The sequence below is a fragment of the Mustelus asterias genome, chromosome 10 (genome assembly GCF_964213995.1).
Source record: "Mustelus asterias chromosome 10, sMusAst1.hap1.1, whole genome shotgun sequence".
Taxonomy (NCBI): Eukaryota; Metazoa; Chordata; class Chondrichthyes; order Carcharhiniformes; family Triakidae; genus Mustelus; species Mustelus asterias.
The window spans coordinates 120,293,556-120,310,846 of NC_135810.1; the positions used below are offsets into that span (position 1 = coordinate 120,293,556).

General features: G+C 47.7%; 1 protein-coding gene across 1 annotated transcript in view; it reads left to right on the forward strand.

Annotated features, from left to right (window-relative positions):
* gucy2f (guanylate cyclase 2F, retinal) overlaps positions 1-17,291 on the forward strand; it is a 131,353-nt gene that overhangs the window by 79,406 nt on the left and 34,656 nt on the right. The window contains exons 15-18 of the mRNA XM_078221470.1: positions 2,188-2,286; positions 5,416-5,510; positions 10,369-10,454; positions 16,207-16,287. Coding sequence (XP_078077596.1) covers positions 2,188-2,286; positions 5,416-5,510; positions 10,369-10,454; positions 16,207-16,287 — 361 coding nt within the window. The remainder of the gene's footprint in view (positions 1-2,187; positions 2,287-5,415; positions 5,511-10,368; positions 10,455-16,206; positions 16,288-17,291) is intronic.

The following is a 17,291-nucleotide window of genomic DNA, read 5'->3' on the forward strand; positions in this document are numbered from 1 at the left end:
GTGTTAGCACTGCTGCCTCAGTGTCAGGGACCTGGGTTTGAATTCCAGCTTGGGTCACTGTCTGTACAGAATTTGCACGTTCTCCCCGTGTCTGCGTGGGTTTCCTCCAGACGCTCCTGTTTTCCCCCACACTCCAAAGATGTGCGGGTTAGTTGGATTGGCCATGCTAAATTGCCGTTTAGTGTCAGGGGGACTAGCTAGGGTAAATGCATGGGGTTATGGGGATAGGGCCTGGGTAGGATTGTGGTCGGTGCAGACTCGATGGGCCAAATAGCCTCCTTCTGCACTGTAGGGATTCTATGATTATGAACTTTTATCTTAACTCTGCCTTCCTGTGCTATCCCTTTATCTCTTAAATCTTGATTCACACAAAAATCCATCGCTTTTTGTCTTGAATATGCTCAGTGACTGAGCGCCCAGATCCCCTCGGGCTTGAGAAGACTGGGGCTGTGGGGCAGCAGTAACTGTGTTCCTTCTGGGAGTTAAATCAAGAGCCAGAGGGAGCCCAGCGAGGTAATATCTCAATGATCCAGGAGGGGGCAGAATTTCTCCTCTGAACTCTGCAAGCAAATATTGGGCCAGCCTTGCCCGCACCCCTGCCCCCAACCCCAACCACCTCTAGGCAAACTCACCTTTGCCTCTCACCCGTTGTGTGCACTTGTGCCCCGTGGATGCCAATGGTACTGCTCGAATTCACACTCCAGCCCATCTGCCAGACACTGGTTCCTGTTGGGTTCAGGTTGGAATCTAGGGCTGGGTATGTAAATGAAGGATTTGGAGTTAAAATCTTTGTTGGCCTCAGCAAGGGAGTCTGTAGCTAGACTTTAAGTTTTAAAGTTTATTTATTAGTGTCACAAGTAGGCTTACATTAACACTGCAATGAAGTTACTGTGAAAGTCCCCCAGATGCCACATTCCGGTGCCTGTTCGGGGACACTGAGGGAGAATTTAGCACGGCCAATGCACCCTAACCAGCACATCTTTCAGAATGTGGGAAGAAACCGGAGCACCCGGAGGAAACACACGCAGACACGGGAAGAACGTGCAGACTCTGCACAGACAGTGACCTGAGCCGGGAATAGAACCCTGGTCCCTGGGTCTGTGAGGCAGCAGTGCTAACCACTGTGCCACCGTTATCTCCCATATAGAATGATCCCGTCCTGAGGTAAAATGGAGACCATTAACACACACGTGGGCTGATTGTCCAACCCTTCCCACCAGATGGATCTTCCAGTCCCACCGAAAGCAACTCCCCCCATCTCCGTGGTGGGTTCCCTGGTGGCTGGTCGGTGAGACTGGAAGATCCTGCCAATAGCCAATTGCAAGCCTCTGCTCCTGAAAATCCGGGGCACAGTTCCTGTGTCGCGTGGGTCTGGTGTAAAGTGAAAATCCAGCTCTCGGCTCCTAACCCCAGAAACGCAACTCCACCTGTGGGATATGTGCGTCGCTGGCTGGCCAGCATTTATTACCCATCCTTAGTTGCCCTTGTTCAGAGGGCAGTTGAGAGTTAACCACATTGCTGTGGCTTTGGAATCACATGTAGGCCAGACCAGGTAAGGATGGCAGATTTCCTGAACCAGGTGGATTTTTCCGACAATCGACAATGGTTTCATGGTCATCAGTAGGTTCTTAATTCCCGATTTTTAAAATTATTGAATTCAAATTCCATCAGTTGCCGAGGCGGGATTCGAACCCAGGTCCCCAAACATTAGCTGAGCTTTTGGATTAATAGTCTAGCAATAATACCACTAGGCCATCTCCTCCATCTGTCTCACTCATGAACATGTGGCTAACAGTCATATCTCTAAGCCCCAACGTCATGGGTTTAGAGACATGAACACAAACCCTGGGCTGGTAGTGCCAGTGCCAGTACCGAGGGCATGCTGCACTGTGGCGGTGCTGTCGTCTGTGTTAGATGCTAGTCTGAAATCCCGTCTTGGGTCGACATAAGAGACCCTGTGGTGCTATTTTGTAGACGTCCCACCCCCTCCCTCCTGCCCACCCAGGTATCCTGATCAATATTTATCCCCCGTATCAAACTCCCAGATTCTTTTAATAAAATCATGGAGCAGGAAACATTCCTCAATTCTCAAGGCCTTCAGTTGCCTGCTCTCCTCGGCTCATTCAGAATGCTGTGTCATGACAATGGTGCAAACGTTGACGCTCTCCCTTCTCACCTCCCTCACAGGGCCCTGTGTGGCTGGAGTTGTGGGACTCACCATGCCGAGGTACTGCCTCTTTGGGGATACCATCAACACAGCTTCACGCATGGAATCCACAAGCCTGCGTAAGTATTACTGAGTGGGAATGAGATTCCAGGATAAAAGCAAATTACTGCGGATGCTGGAATCTGAAACCAAAAGAGAAAATGCTGGAAAATCTCAGCAGGTCTGGCAGCATCTGTAAGGAGAGAAAAGAGCTGACGTTTCGAGTCCGGATGACTCTTCGTCAAAACTAAAAGGCATAGAAAGTGGGAGATATTTATACTGCAGAACGAAGCGTTCTCCAAGGTGGCCTTCGCGACACACGATGGCGCAGAGTCGCTGAGCAGAAACTGATAGCTAAGTTCCGCACACACGAGGACGGCCTCAACCAGGATATTGGGTTCATGTCACACTATTTGTAACTCCCACAGAGTTTCACTGGCTGTCTTGTCTGGAGACAATACACATCTTTTTAGCCTGTCTTGATGCTCTCTCCACTCACGTTGTTTTGTTTCTTAAAGACTTGATTAGTTGTAAGTATTCGCATTCCAACCATTATTCATGTAAATTGAGTTTGTGTCTTTATATGCTCTGTTTGTGAACAGAATTCCCACTCACCTGAAGAAGGGGCTTGCAGCTCCGAAAGCTTGTGTGGCTTTTGCTACCAAATAAACCTGTTGGACTTTAACCTGGTGTTGTTAAACTTCTTACTGTGTTTACCCCAGTCCAACGCCGGCATCTCCACATAATAGCTGTCCACAGAGAGAATAAAGGGTGTGAATGGCCAAACGGCAGAGAAGCTGTAAGCTGTGACAGATGAAGTTGTCGGAGGGGGGTGGGACAGAGGTACAGAGGTTGAATGTAGAAAAGGGGAAGTGGAGGGGGGGAGAAAAGGTAAGGGAAGGGGGATGAAGTAGGGGGAAAGAGTAGGGGTGGGGGGGGGGAGTTTTTCTCCTTACAGATGCTGCCAGACCTGCTGAGATTTTCTCTGGTAATGAGATTCCAGGACTCCGTTAGTCCCAGATGCTGCAGACCGAAAGGAAGGGGGAAGATTTTGTCGAGATTATTGTTTGGTCTCCACCCATTCCAACGGACACGACTGCCTTTGCCATTTGTCCCATGATGGAATGATACATAGACAGAGGCCATTCAGCCCCTTGTGCCCCATGCTTTTTGAAAGAGTTATCCAATTAGATTCCCCCCATCCCCCTGACCCCACCAATAGCTCAAATTCTGAAGCATTTATCTAATTTCATCTTGAAAGTCCCTATTGAATCTGCTTCCAGCAGCCCCTTGGGCAGCACATTCCAGATCACAACAACTTGCCGTGCCTTAAAGAATATATTCTCGTCACCACTTTGGTTCTTTTATCGATGATCCTGTATTTAGGGCTGGATTTCCGTCATCATGGTGGGTGGCTTGAGTTGGGGAAACTTCCCAAATTGAACCACCTGCCTTGGTAGCGAAAACCTGGCCTGAGGTATTCCCAAATTGGCAGACCTGCCTTGGCTTCAAGGATGCCTTGAGACACAAATTTGTTTCTGGGGAGGCAGGAGGCTGGATGGAGTCAGGCCTGATGGCCCCAGAAGCAGATTTTAGGTGGCCATGGTGCGGTGACAGGGGGCGAGGGTGGGGAAGGGGTTTGCTGGTGGTGGGGTGGGCGATTGCCGAGACTGGTTGGTTAGATGCCACACCTCAGTGCTTGTGGTTTCATCCCTGTTATTTAAAAGCTGTTCAGCCCTCATCATTACCCTCACTCACTCCCCTCCCCCACCACTTCCCATGACTCCTTCCTGTCACAGCATGTCTCCACTCATTCTCCATGCCTTGATATGTCCTTTATGGTTTCTCCATAGCAACCTAGTCCCCCCCCAGCCATCCTCCATGTTTCCTCATACCCCACAGTCTGTCATAGCTCCATGCTACTTCCATAGACACTCATCCAATATCCAAAATGGGCAGACATCAGGAGCCATGTAGCGATAAAAAAATAAATTTCAGAACAATCTCATTCATAATGAGATAACAACACCCCTTGGGAACTGCAAATAAAGAACTCTACTGAAACTGCACCAACAGTTGGCACTGTTTTTCTTCACTTATACCAAATATATTCAAAGCAATCCAGCAGGTGGACATATAAAAAACTTCAGATATTATTGACCCTTCAAAAGTTTTTATATCTATTCCATCAATTTGTGACTCCCGCATTGTGGATGAACACTCTTAGAGTAGCTAAAATGGGATCTTTATGAACTCAGTGCTAAGTTCAAATGGTCCCACTGCATTTGGATTTCCCTCCTGTGTGATTTACATTCTACCCCCTTCCCCACCTTTGATCTATTGGTCTGCTGAGTCTTCCCAACTCTGTGAAAATTCAGCCCTTAGAGAGAGGTGAACATCTGTGGTCTGTTCTTGTGAAACTACTTAATTCCATCAGCTGTAACTAATAGTTCTTGGAGACCATTGCGAGTCGGCGGAGGGCATTGGTAATGAGTGGAGGGCGTTGGTAGTGAGTGGAGGCTGTTGGGAGTGAGTGGAGGCTGTTGGGAGTGAGTGGAGGCTGTTGGGAGTGAGTGGAGGCTGTTGGGAGTGAGTGGAGGCTGTTGGGAGTGAGTGGAGGGCGTTGGGAGTGAGTGGAGGGCGTTGGGAGTGAGTGGAGGGCGTTGGGAGTGAGTGGAGGGCGTTGGGAGTGAGTGGAGAAACTTGCTTTGTATGGCTGGGGGTAGGAATAATTACCCAATCAGAAAGGTTGAAAGCGAGCTTAGAATTAGTCAGTAGACACTTGGAAATATCGTTATCGGGGTGGGTTATAAGGAATGCTGCTGCACTGTCAGGGGTGCGATTTTCTTTTTCTAGGAGATTTTAAACTGATTGGATCCTACTTCAGAGAAGAAGAGTCAACGAGTTCTCCTGGGATCCTGGTCAACATTCATCCCTCAAACAACATAACCTGGTCATTTATCTAATTTCTCTTTGTGGGATCTTGCTTTGTACAAATTGGTGGCCCCATTTCATGACATTATGAAATTGACTACATAAACGAATAGTACCTCATTGTGTGGGAAGTGCTTTGGGGGGCCCTGAGTTGATGGAAGGCGTTATATAAATGCAAGTTCTTTCTCTCTTTGCAAGGAGCCTGACTAAGGCCTCACACAAAGCAAAGAGAGTATGTCTTGTTCCTTATTTAACTCTCTGTTTCTGGATTCCAGCTTATCGAATTCACGTCAATCAGAGTACAGTAAAAATCCTCCACAGCTTGAACGAAGGCTATCGAATACAGCTCCGAGGGAAAACTGAGTTAAAGGTGAGAGAGATCAGGTTTCAGAAGGACAATAACCAGAGCAACTAGGGAAGGACAATCAATCCTTTGTATAATAACAGTAACTTTCAAAGAATGAAGGTAATTAGCATCAAATTGAGTAGATTGAGTCCATTTGGATTAAGCAACATGAGTTGCACGATCATAGAATGCTACAGTGCGGAAAGAGGCCATTCGGCCCATCGACCCCAATCCCACCCAGGCCCTATCCCCATGACCTCATGTATTTACCCTAGCTAGTCCCCCTGATGCCATGGGGCAATTTAGCACGGCCAATCCACCTAACTCGCACATCTTTGGACTGTGGGAGGAAACCGGAGCACCCGGAGGAAACTCACGCAGACACGGGGAGAACGTACAAACTCCGCACAGACAGTAGCCCAAGCCGGGTTACTGTCCCTGTGAGGCAGCAGTGCCAACCACTGTGTCACCGTGCTGCTAAAGTGGGCTAACATCATTGGAGGACAGCAGACAGCACTTGATTGGATTTCCTCGTTGGCCTCTGCTAGTTGCAATAGTGGCTGTGTCTGATATTCTTTGCAGCACATTTTCGTAAGTGGTTACATAGAACATAGAACAGTACAGCACAGAACAGGCCCTTCGGCCCACAATGTTGTGCCGAGCTTTATCTGAAACCAAGATCAAGCTATCCCACTCCCTATCATCCTGGTGTGCTCCATGTGCCTATCCAATAACCGCTTAAATGTTCCTAAAGTGTCTGACTCCACTATCACCGCAGGCAGTCCATTCCACACCCCAACCACTCTCTGCGTAAAGAACCTACCTCTGATATCCTTCCTATATCTCCCACCATGAACCCTATAGTTATGCCCCCTTGTAATAGCTCCATGCACCCGAGGAAATAGTCTTTGATCGTTCACTCTATCTATCCCCTTCATCATTTTATAAACCTCTATTAAGTCTCCCCTCAACCTCCTCCATTCCAGAGAGAACAGCCCTAACTCCCTCAACCTTTCCTCATAAGACCTACCCTCCAAACCAGGCAGCATCCTGATAAATCTCCTTTGCACTCTTTCCAGCGCTTCCACATCCTTCTCATAGTGAGGTGACCAGAACTGCACACAATATTCCAAATGTGGTCTCACCAAGGTCCTGTACAGTTGCAGCATAACCCCACGGCTCTTAAACTCCAACCCCCTGTTAATAAAAGCTAACACACTATAGGCCTTCTTCACAGCTCTATCCACTTGAGTGGCAACCTTCAGAGATCTGTGGATATGAACCCCAAGATCTCTCTGTTCCTCCACAGTCTTCAGAACCCTACCTTTGACCCTGTAATCCACATTTAAATTTGTCCTACCAAAATGAATCACCTCACATTTATCAGGGTTAAACTCCATTTGCCATTTTTCAGCCCAGCTTTGCATCCTATCTATGTCTCTTTGCAGTCTACAACAGCCCTCCATCTCATCCACTACTCCACCAATCTTGGTGTCATCAGCAAATTTACTGATTCACCCTTCAGCCCCCTCCTCTAAGTCATTAATAAAAATCACAAAGAGCAGAGGACCAAGCACTGATCCCTGTGGCACTCCGCTAGCAACCTGCCTCCAGTCCGAAAATTTTCCATCCACCACCACCCTCTGTCTTCGATCAGATAGCCAGTTACCTATCCAATCGGCCAACTTTCCCTCTATCCCACACCTCCTTACTTTCATCATAAGCCGACCATGGGGGACCTTATCAAACGCCTTACTAAAATCCATGTATATGACATCAACTGCCCTACCTTCATCAACACACTTAGTTACCTCCTCAAAAAATTCTATCAAATTTGTGAGGCACGACTTGCCCTTCACGAATCCATGCTGACTATCCCGGATTAATCCGCATCTTTCTCAGTGGTCGTAAATCCCATCCCTAAGGACCTTTTCCATCAACTTACCGACCACCGAAGTAAGACTAACCGGCCTATAATTACCAGGGTCATTTCTATTCCCTTTCTTAAACAGATGAACAACATTCGCCACTCTCCAGTCCTCTGGCACCATCCCCGTGGACAGTGAGGACCCAAAGATCAAAGCCAAAGGCTCTGCAATCTCATCCCTTGCCTCCCAAAAAATCCTAAAATATATTTCATCAGGCCCAGGGGACTTATCGACCTTCAGTTTATTCAAAACTGCTAGTACATCCTCCCTACGAACATCTATTTCCTCCAGCCTATTAGCCTGTAACACCTTCTCTTCCTCAAAAACATGGCCCCTCTCCTGCAGAGAAACAAGTGTACAAATCTACAAATACTTTCACAAGTACTTTACGGGGAGGCGAAGGCCTAGTTGTATTAGACTATTAATCCAGAAGTTCAGTAATGTTCTGGGGAATCCTGCCACGGCCAATCCTGAATCCTGCCACGGCAGATGATGGAATTTGAACTCAATAAAAAAAAACTGGAATTAAGAATCTACTGATGACCATGAAACAATTGTCGATTGTTGGAAAAACCCATCTGGTTCACTAATGTCCTTTAGGGAAAGAAATTTTCCGTCCTTACCTGGTCTGGCCTACATGTGACTCCAGAGCCACAGCAATGCGGTTGACTCACAACTGCCCTCCAAGAGCAATTAAGGTTGGGCAACAAATGCTGGTCAGCCAGCGACGCCCACATCCCACAATGTGAACAAAACTTTTAAAAATTCATTTACGGGATAGATTTTATGTTTCTATTAATATTCTAACAGGATTAGACAGGGTAGATTCAGAAAGAATGTTCCTAATGGTGGGGGAATCCAGAACTCGGGGTCATAGTTTGAGGATAAGGGGTAAACCTTTTAGAACTCAGGTGAGGGGAAGTTTCTTCACCCAGAGGGTGGTGAATGTGTGGAATTCACTACCACAGAAAGTAGCTGAGTCCAAAACATTGTCTGATTTCAAGAAGAAATTAGATATAGCTCTTGGTGCTAAAGGGATCAAGGGATATGGAGGAGAACAGGAGATCAGGTTATTGAATTTGATGATCAGCCACGATCAAATTGAATGGCAGAGCAAGCTCGAAGGGCCGAATGGCCTACCCCTGCTTCTAGTTCCTATGCTTCTGAGGGCGTCACTGGCTATGTCAACGTTTATTGCCCATCCCTAATTGTCCTTGAGAAGGTGGATGTGAGCTGTCTTTTAAAACCACTGCAATCCCTGTGGTGTAGGTACATCCACAGTGCTGTTAGTGAGGGAATTCCAGGATTTCGACCTTATGACAGGGAAGAAACGGCGATATGTAGTTCCATTGGCATTGTGGGTCAACTCACAGCAGGTGGACTGCAGCAATTCAAGAAAGCAGCTCACCACCACCTTCTCAAGGGCAGCTAGGGATGGGCAATAAATGCTGGCCAGCCCGTGGCCCAAATCCCACAATTGAATAAAAAATTCAGGTGTTGAGTGACATGGAAGGGAATCTTCAGGTGGTGGTGTTCCAGGTATCTGCTGCCTTTGCCCTTCTAGGTGGTAGTGGTTGTGGGTTTGGAAGGTGCTTCCTTGCTGAGTTCCTGCAGTGCATCTTGTAGATGGCACACACTGCTGTCAGTTTTATCAGTGGTGGAGGGATTGAATGTTTGTGGAAAGGGTAGCAATCAAGTTTTATCCTGGATGGCATCAAGCAAGTGCAGAGTATAGGGCAGCACTGCTGCCTCAGAGCATCAGGGACCGGATTCGATTCCTGGCTTGGGTCACTATCTGTGTGGAGTTTGCACATTCTCCCCGTGTCTGCGTGAGTTTACTCCGGGTGCTCCGGTTTCCTCCCACACTCTGAAAGATATACAGGTTAGGTGGATTGGCCATGCTAAATTCTCCCTCAGTGTACCTGAACAGCCGCTGGAGTGTGGCGACTAGGAAATTTTCATATTAACTTCATTGCAGTGTTAATGTAAGCCTACTTGTGACTAATAAATAAACTTTAGTTTACTTTATTCCATCACGCTCCTGACTTGTGCCTTGTAGATGGTGGACAGGCTCTGGGGAGTCAGGAGCTGAGTTAGTCACTGCAGGATTCCTACCCTCTGAAATGCTGTTGTAACCACAGTATTTATTTGGCTGGTCCAGTTCAGTTTCTGGTCAATGTTCCCATTTCAACAATCTTCCTAAATTCTGTAACAAAATCGCAACAGTGCGAAAATCTGAAGTGAAAACAGAAAATGCTATCAAGGGAAAGAAAAACAGAGTTCTCCGCCAAATACCTCCGACCTCATCCACGGCTGGGATTCTCCAGTCCCGCTGCAGTGAATGGAGTTTTGGTGAACACCAAATTCTCCGTCCCTGCCGGCAGCAAAACAACTCTACTGAACCTTCCCTGAGCCCTTCAGTGCTCCAGTGGAAACAATCCCAACATCTCAAATCTCTTCATCATAATTTCTCCATCTCTGATGAAGATTTTAAGCAATGGTTCTCCATGGCTCTACTCTCTATAGCTCTGTCACCTCCTCCAGTACCTCCATCCTCCGGGATCTCTCGCCTCTTGTGTAACTCCCCACTCCCTTTGTCCCATCATTGGCAGTTGGGCCTTCAACCATCTTGTCCCTTAGCTTTGGAATTCCTTCAATAAACCTTTCTGGTTCTCTCTTCCTTTGAAAGGTTTCTTAAAACCTCCCTCTTTGACCAAGCATTTGACCATCTTTCTCAGGGTTTAATTTTTTGGCTAATTTCTGGCTGATTACACTCCTGTAAAGTCTCTTCACATATTTTCCTATGTTAAAGGAGTTATGTAAATGTTAAGTTGTTGCAGCAGTGCTAGTGTATGGAATGCCCATTGCTGATACGTCTGTTTATTCATGTACGCCTATTCTTGTACTGATTAAGAACCAGAGGAAAATGTGGACCCTTGTTCTTTGTGTTTCAGGGAAAAGGCATAGAAGAAACCTTCTGGCTTGTAGGAAAAGATGACTTTTCTTCCCCTTTACCTGAACCCCCGGCAATCAAACCAGGGTAAGGACATCTCATCCATGGGTAAAGCGATAACTATATGTGAGGAAGGCCAATGTGAAAGGTGGAATGGCATTTTGTTCCAATATGCAGATTGTTGGTTACCATCAAATAAAAATCCAGGACATCTTTCAGACTCGGGTTCTCACATCCATACGGAGGTTCTCAGTCCAGTTTTCTATCTCAATGGCTGCCTTTGGTGTGTGATTTTGTTGATTTTTGTTTAAGCACAATGCTCCGATGGATGTCACGGAGACAGCTTATGTCCAGCTTACCTAGGCTCTCCTGTTGAAAACAAAGAAAACAACTATAGAGAATGTGGACGTCACTCCTGCCCTGAGGCTTTGGACCATGTAAGGGACATAATGTGGTGGCACAGTGGTTAGCACTGCTGCCTCACAGTGCCAGGGATCCAGGTTCGATTCCCGGCTTGGGCCACTGTCTGTGTGAGCCTACGCGTTCTCCCCGTGTCTGTGTGGGTTTCCTCTGGGTGCTCCGGTTTCCTCCCACAGTCTGAAAGACGTGCTGATTAGGTGCATTGGCCATGCTAAATTCTCCCTCAGTGTACCCGAACAGGTGCCAGAGTGTGGCGACTGGGGGATTTTCACAGTAACTTCATTGCAGTGTTAATGTAAACCTACTTGTGACTAATAGATATACTTTAGAATCATTGAATCCCTACAATGTAGAAGGAGGCCATTCGGCTCATCGAGCCAGCACCGACCACAATCCCACCCACCCCTATCCCCGTAGCCCTATGTATTTGCCCTGCTAGTTCCCCTGACACTAAGGGGCAGTTTAGCATGGCCAATCAACCTAACCTGCACATCTTTGAACTGTGGGAGCAAACCGGAGCACCTGGAGGAAACCCATGCAGACACAGGGAGAATGTGCAGACTCCGCACAGGCAGTGACCCAAGCTGGAAATCGAACCTGGGTCCTTGGTGCTGTGAGGCAGCAGTGCTAACCACTGTGCCACCGTGCCGCCCTCTTTACTTTTACTTGACTAATGGTTAATGAGCCTGGAAAGACATTCTGCTATGGTGGCTGTGGAATCCGAGAAACATATAGCTATACCTCTAAAAGGATACAGTGTGAGGACACGTGAGGTGGTTAATCTCTGAAAAGTAGTCAACAACTCGAAGCACTCTGACTCAGGCAATGACTGAGCAAGCAAGGAGGCATTATGGAGAAATTTTAATCTCACTATGCTGCCAACAGCAGCATCCTCTCCAGGCAAGGAGGACGCTTGCCGCAGAGTACAGCCTGTGGCAAGAGCTTGTACCTGGAGTCTAGTGAACATGGGGAAGGTGTTGTACCGGCAGCTCCCACTCTTACCGTTCATCATTGGCTACATCACGAGCACACCTGCTGTGGCCATCAAGTTTCAGCGTGGGACTTGAACCCAGAGCTTCTGGTTCAGAGGCAGGGACGTTGCCACAAGACCTCATATCCTGTTGTGATTCTGGCAGGGTTTGGGGTTGATTCATTGAATGGAATGGTGCATCATATATGTCGGGGGTGGGGGGGTGGTGCGGCAGGTCAAACAGGACTAATACAGCAGAGAAACCTTTGCGGGAGATGAAATGTCCTAAAGAACACTTCAGACAGAAGGCAGAAAGCTTTTTTTAGGGAGGGTGGGTGTTATGAGGTGGGGGCAGTGAGGTTGGGGTCAGTAATTATGGATACAACTTAAAGGAGATGATGAACAAAGAGCTGCTTTCACTGAGAGTGTTTAACACCTTGATGTTGTGGATGGTCCGGTGCCCATTAGTGATATGGCCATTAATGTTTCTGATGTCACATTAAGGATGGCACTATTCACCACAATGGAGGAAATACAGAGCAGAGGCACAGTGGCACAATGGTTAGCACTGCCGCCTCACAGCACCAGGGACCCGAGTTCAATTCCCGGCTTGGGTCACTGTCTGTGTGGAGTTTGCACATTCTCCCCGTGTCTGCGTGGGTTTCCTCCGGGTGCTCCAGTTTCCTCGCACACTCCAAAGATGTGCGGGTTAGGTGGATTGGCCATGCTAAATTGCCCCTTAGTGTCAAGGGGCCTAGCTAGGGTAAGTGCCTGGGTTATGGAGATAGGGCCTGGGTGGGATCGTGGTCAGTGCAGACTCAATGGGCCGAATGGTCTCCTTCTGCACTGTAGGGATTCTATGATTCAATGAAGTCAACAACACAAAGCAAGGATCTTTTTCATCACATTGCAACAAATAAATTCATGTATAACAGATTCAACCTTTTACTTTACAGCATGTGCCATCCACTGGACAGTATTAATCCCACTAGTTGTGGGATAACTATTGTCCAGGGCACTGGGGAGAACTGTCCTTCCAAATAGTGTCAATATAACACCCAAAAGTTGGATTAATAAAGGTGGGTGACATTAAAATTCCATCTCATTGACAGTGCAGCACTCTCTCAACGCGGCATCAGGATGCCAATCGAGATTATGTGCTTAAACCCTTGACTGGGGTTTAAAATCCACAACCCTCGACTTGTGATTTATATAAATGATCTGGAAGAAGGAGTAACTGGGGTGATCAGTAAGTTTGCGGACGACACAAAACTGGCAGGACTTGCAGACAGTGAGGAACATTGTCAGAGGCTACAGAAGGATATAGATAGGCTGGAAATTTGGGCAAGGAAATGGCAGATGGAGTTCAATCCTGATGAATGCGAAGTGTTGCATTTTGGTGGGAATAATATAGGGAGGAGCTACACGATAAATGGAAGAACCATAAAGGGTGTAGAGACGCAGAGGGACCTGGGTGTGCAAGTCCACAGATCTTTGAAGGTGACGTCACAGGTGGAGAAGGTGGTGAAGAAGGCATATGGCATGCTTGCCTTTATAGGACGGGGCATAGAGTATAAAAGTTGGGGTCTGATGTTGCAGATGTATAGAACGTTGGTTCGGCCGCATTTGGAATACTGCGTCCAGTTCTGGTCGCCACACTACCAGAAGGACGTGGAGGCTTTGGAGAGAGTACAGAGGAGGTTTACCAGGATGTTGCCTGGTATGGAGGGGCTTGGTTATGAGGAGAGATTGGGGAAACTGGGGTTGTTCTCCTTGGAAAGACGGAGGATGAGGGGAGACTTAATAGAGGTGTATAAAATTATGAAAGGCATGGATAGGGTGAACGGTGGGAAGCTTTTCCCCGGGTCGGTGGTGACGTTCACGAGGGGTCATAGGTTCAAGGTGAAGGGGGGGAGGTTTAACACAGATATCAGAAGGACATATTTCACACAGAGGGTCGTGGGGGCCTGGAATGTGTTGCCGGGCAAGGTGGTGGAGGCAGACACACTGGGAACGTTTAAGACTTATCTAGACAGCTGTATGAACGGAGTGGGAATGGAGGGATACAAAAGAGTGGTCTAGTTTGGACCAGGGAGCGGCGCGGGCGCATTTTCCGATCAGGGCCATTGTGATCTCCTGGACTCGTTTCGATCGCCTCAGGGGGTCGGAGAGGAATTTCCCAGATTTTTTTTCCCCATATTGGCCCTGGGGTTTTTCACTCTGGGTTTTCGCCTCTCCCTGGAGATCACATGGTCTGGAATGGGGGGGTGGGGGTGAGTTAATAGGTTGTAATGAACAAAGCATCGTAGCTGTGAGGGACAGCTCGGTGGATAGGATATTGGTATGTAGATAGGCTGGAAAATTGGGCGGGGATCCTGGATTCAGGATTCATTCCTGGACCGGGGAGCGGCGCGGGCTTGGAGGGCCGAAGGGCCTGTTCCTGTGCTGTATTGTTCTTTGTAGTCTTTGGGAAGGTGAGAGGGTGAGGCAACATTGGGATGTTGGCAGAGCAGAGAAAGGAAGTCTGGGCACAATGGTTGGGATGGCAGCCTTATCCAACCCTCTGCTACACTGACACGCACAGGGATTCCTCACGGCTAAAGCCAACTGTACAAGAGTCATACAGCTATGTAAATATCTTCCACAGAACCTCTGGCCACGGCTTGCAACTGGATGAAATTGGAGAGGAGAGAAAGTTAAAAGCAGAGGAACTCCTTGCACTGAAAGAGTAATTGAGGTAGCATGATGCTGGTACATGTGAACATGGTACATGTGAGCTTTAGTTCTTTGGTTGGTTTGTGACAGTACTTTTCTTCCTCTCTCCGTGGGCATTGATGTTTTAAGCTGTGACGGTGTCGGTGGCTTTCTTGGTTACTTCAATATCATTTCTTTTTGCTTTCATGTGAAATGGGTGCTTTGTGTTAACGTGTAATGTGCAAGAGCGGGACTCCTGAAAGGGCTGTATTGTCTTGTAAAAACAAGTATCTATGTGGAAATCCCATGGAGACTCTGAGATCAGTCACCCAGATAGAACATAAAATTTCCGTGCAGTACCTCATATATTCTGAAGCTTGCAGCAGATTCCCCCACTGCCGCCATGCAGAGATACACCTCCCTAAATCCTGTTGAACTTTTAACTTTGCAGGATAATACAGTCCTGACAGAATGTCCTGAGCATGAAACGGGATAGTGCTTTGGAGTTACAATACTAACAAACTCTCTCAGGTACCGACTGTCCAAAGGAGGGAAGCTCACCCATTATTTTGCAGGACTTTTATTCTGCTTATGAATGGGTTCTCGTGGCGATGTGCTGAAATGTTTGTCTCATGGTAATAAAACATGTACTAGCCATGAAAACAGAGGAAAGTCTGTCTTAAGTGCACCACTAGGTGCAGGAAGAGAGTTGTACGGTGGCGCAGTGGTTAGCACTGCTGCCTCATAACGCCAGGGACCCGGGTTCAATTCTGGCCTTGGGTGTGTGGAGTTTGCATGTTTTTCCTGTGTCTGCGTGGGTTTCCTCCGGCTGCTCCGGTTTCCTCCCACAGTCCAAAGGTGTGGAGGTTAGGTGGATTGGCCAAGCTAAATTGCCCCTTAATGTCCAAAGATGTGCAGGTTAGGTGGATTGGCCATGCTAAATTGCCCTTTAGTGTCAGGAGGATTAGCAGGGTAAATATGTGGGGTTATGGGGATAGGTTGTTGGTGCAGGCTCAATATGCCAAATGGCCTCCTTCTGTACTGTAGGGATTCTATGGTTCTATGGATTGGAATTGGAATTAAAACATGCACAAAATAAATTGTCAATGGGTAGGACTCCATTTCTGGATCGCTTCAGATCACTTGCAATCTTCAGGGTATTGCCATAATCATGGCAGTCATACAAATTGTAGAGAATAATTGTATGTAATCTAATAGTGTTTCAGTCAAATCAGTGAGGCCACTGACTCCCTGTTGGTGCCGAGTATTGCCTCCAGCAGTGTGGACCAATGCTGGAATTCCTTCTTGCTTCTTCCTTCATTTATCACCCTATGACTTTGCCAGTGAGGAACCTCCGAACTGAAGAGGTAATTATTGTGTATTGTCCCTTGCCTAGAGCCGTGAGCTGAAAGGTACTTGGAGGAGTATTGGTTCACTAATGAATTTAGGGGACGAAATCTGCCATTCTTACCTGATCTGGCCTACATGTGACTCCAGACCCACAACTGCCCTCGGGCAACTAGGGATGGGCAATAAATGCTGGTCAGCCAGCGATGCCCATGTCCCATAAATGAATTTTTAAAAAGATGTCACAATCATGGGTTGACACAGATGCTGCCAGACCCGCTGAGTGTTCCCAGCATTTTGTGTTCTCATTTCAGATTTCCAGCATCCGCAACGTTTCTGCTTTTGCTTCTCAATATTCTTGGCGCCCTTCCTGATTTTCCTTTCTTCTCCTCTTGATTCTGTTCGCAGGGAAGACTGGCAGAAGACGATGACGGAAGAAATTAAGACGATGTTCAAGAATGCAAACAGCAAGACACGCAAACACAAGGCGTGAGGGAGGAGAGCGAGGTGTTTAAGTCTGAGAGCAGCGGCCGGTGGAATCACCTTCACTGTCAAAGCCAAGGGCTTTTTGAAGAAGCTAAGATGAATCTCTTGGAAGCTTATTGCTTTAATGAGATTAAAGCAGATCTCTTTAATTCGGCTCTTTCCAGCACAGCAGAAAGAAGGTCTTCTATTTAAAGGGAAGGGTCATATGTCCCTGAGCGATGCCTCACGCCACAGAGGTTTGAAGGGCGGCTAAGCAGGTTTCAAGACTGGTTAGCGAATTAACTCTGCTCTAGCACTGCACAGATCTCTCTGTTCCCAAAACTTATGCTTGCTGAGTTTATCCTCTTTATTCTGGGAGACGTTCTAATTGCTGTATATCTGCGGAAAGCGAACTTTGCTTTGTTTGATACAAAGCGGAGGAGAAGAGCTTAAAAAAAAACCCACAACCGACCAGCTAGATCTGTCAAAGGTTTGCCTGTGTATTCTTCCACCGTATATGGACACAATGGGATGGAGAAACATGAAGTTGAGCCTATGGTGAAAGCAGCTTGTAGAATGTGGTCTGAACAATGGGGGAACCTTCCTTCCTTCCCCCTCCCCCCTTCGCCATCTCCACCCCCCCTTCGCCATCTCCACCCCCTCTTCGCCATCTCCACCCCCCCTTCACCATCTCCCCCCCACCCCCTTCACCATCTCCCCACCCCCCCCATCCCCCATCCCATTACTGCCCTAAAGAATGACCCTCGTCTGTATCCATTCAAGCTCCCGTATCATCTACCTGAGCTGGAAGCTTGGGAAAATGGATGACTGTATCGCAGCGCCAGAGGTTCCGTCGTGACGACTGCGTCCAAATTTACCGGCAGGGCTGGTTTGCCGAATGGCACAGCGACACTAGGGGTCTTGCCCTGCCGTGCCAGGAGGCGGTGGGATATAGGCACCCCCACCTCCCCCACCACGTGCCCCGCTCCACCTGCATTAACGATTTACACAACCAGCCAGGTTGTGGA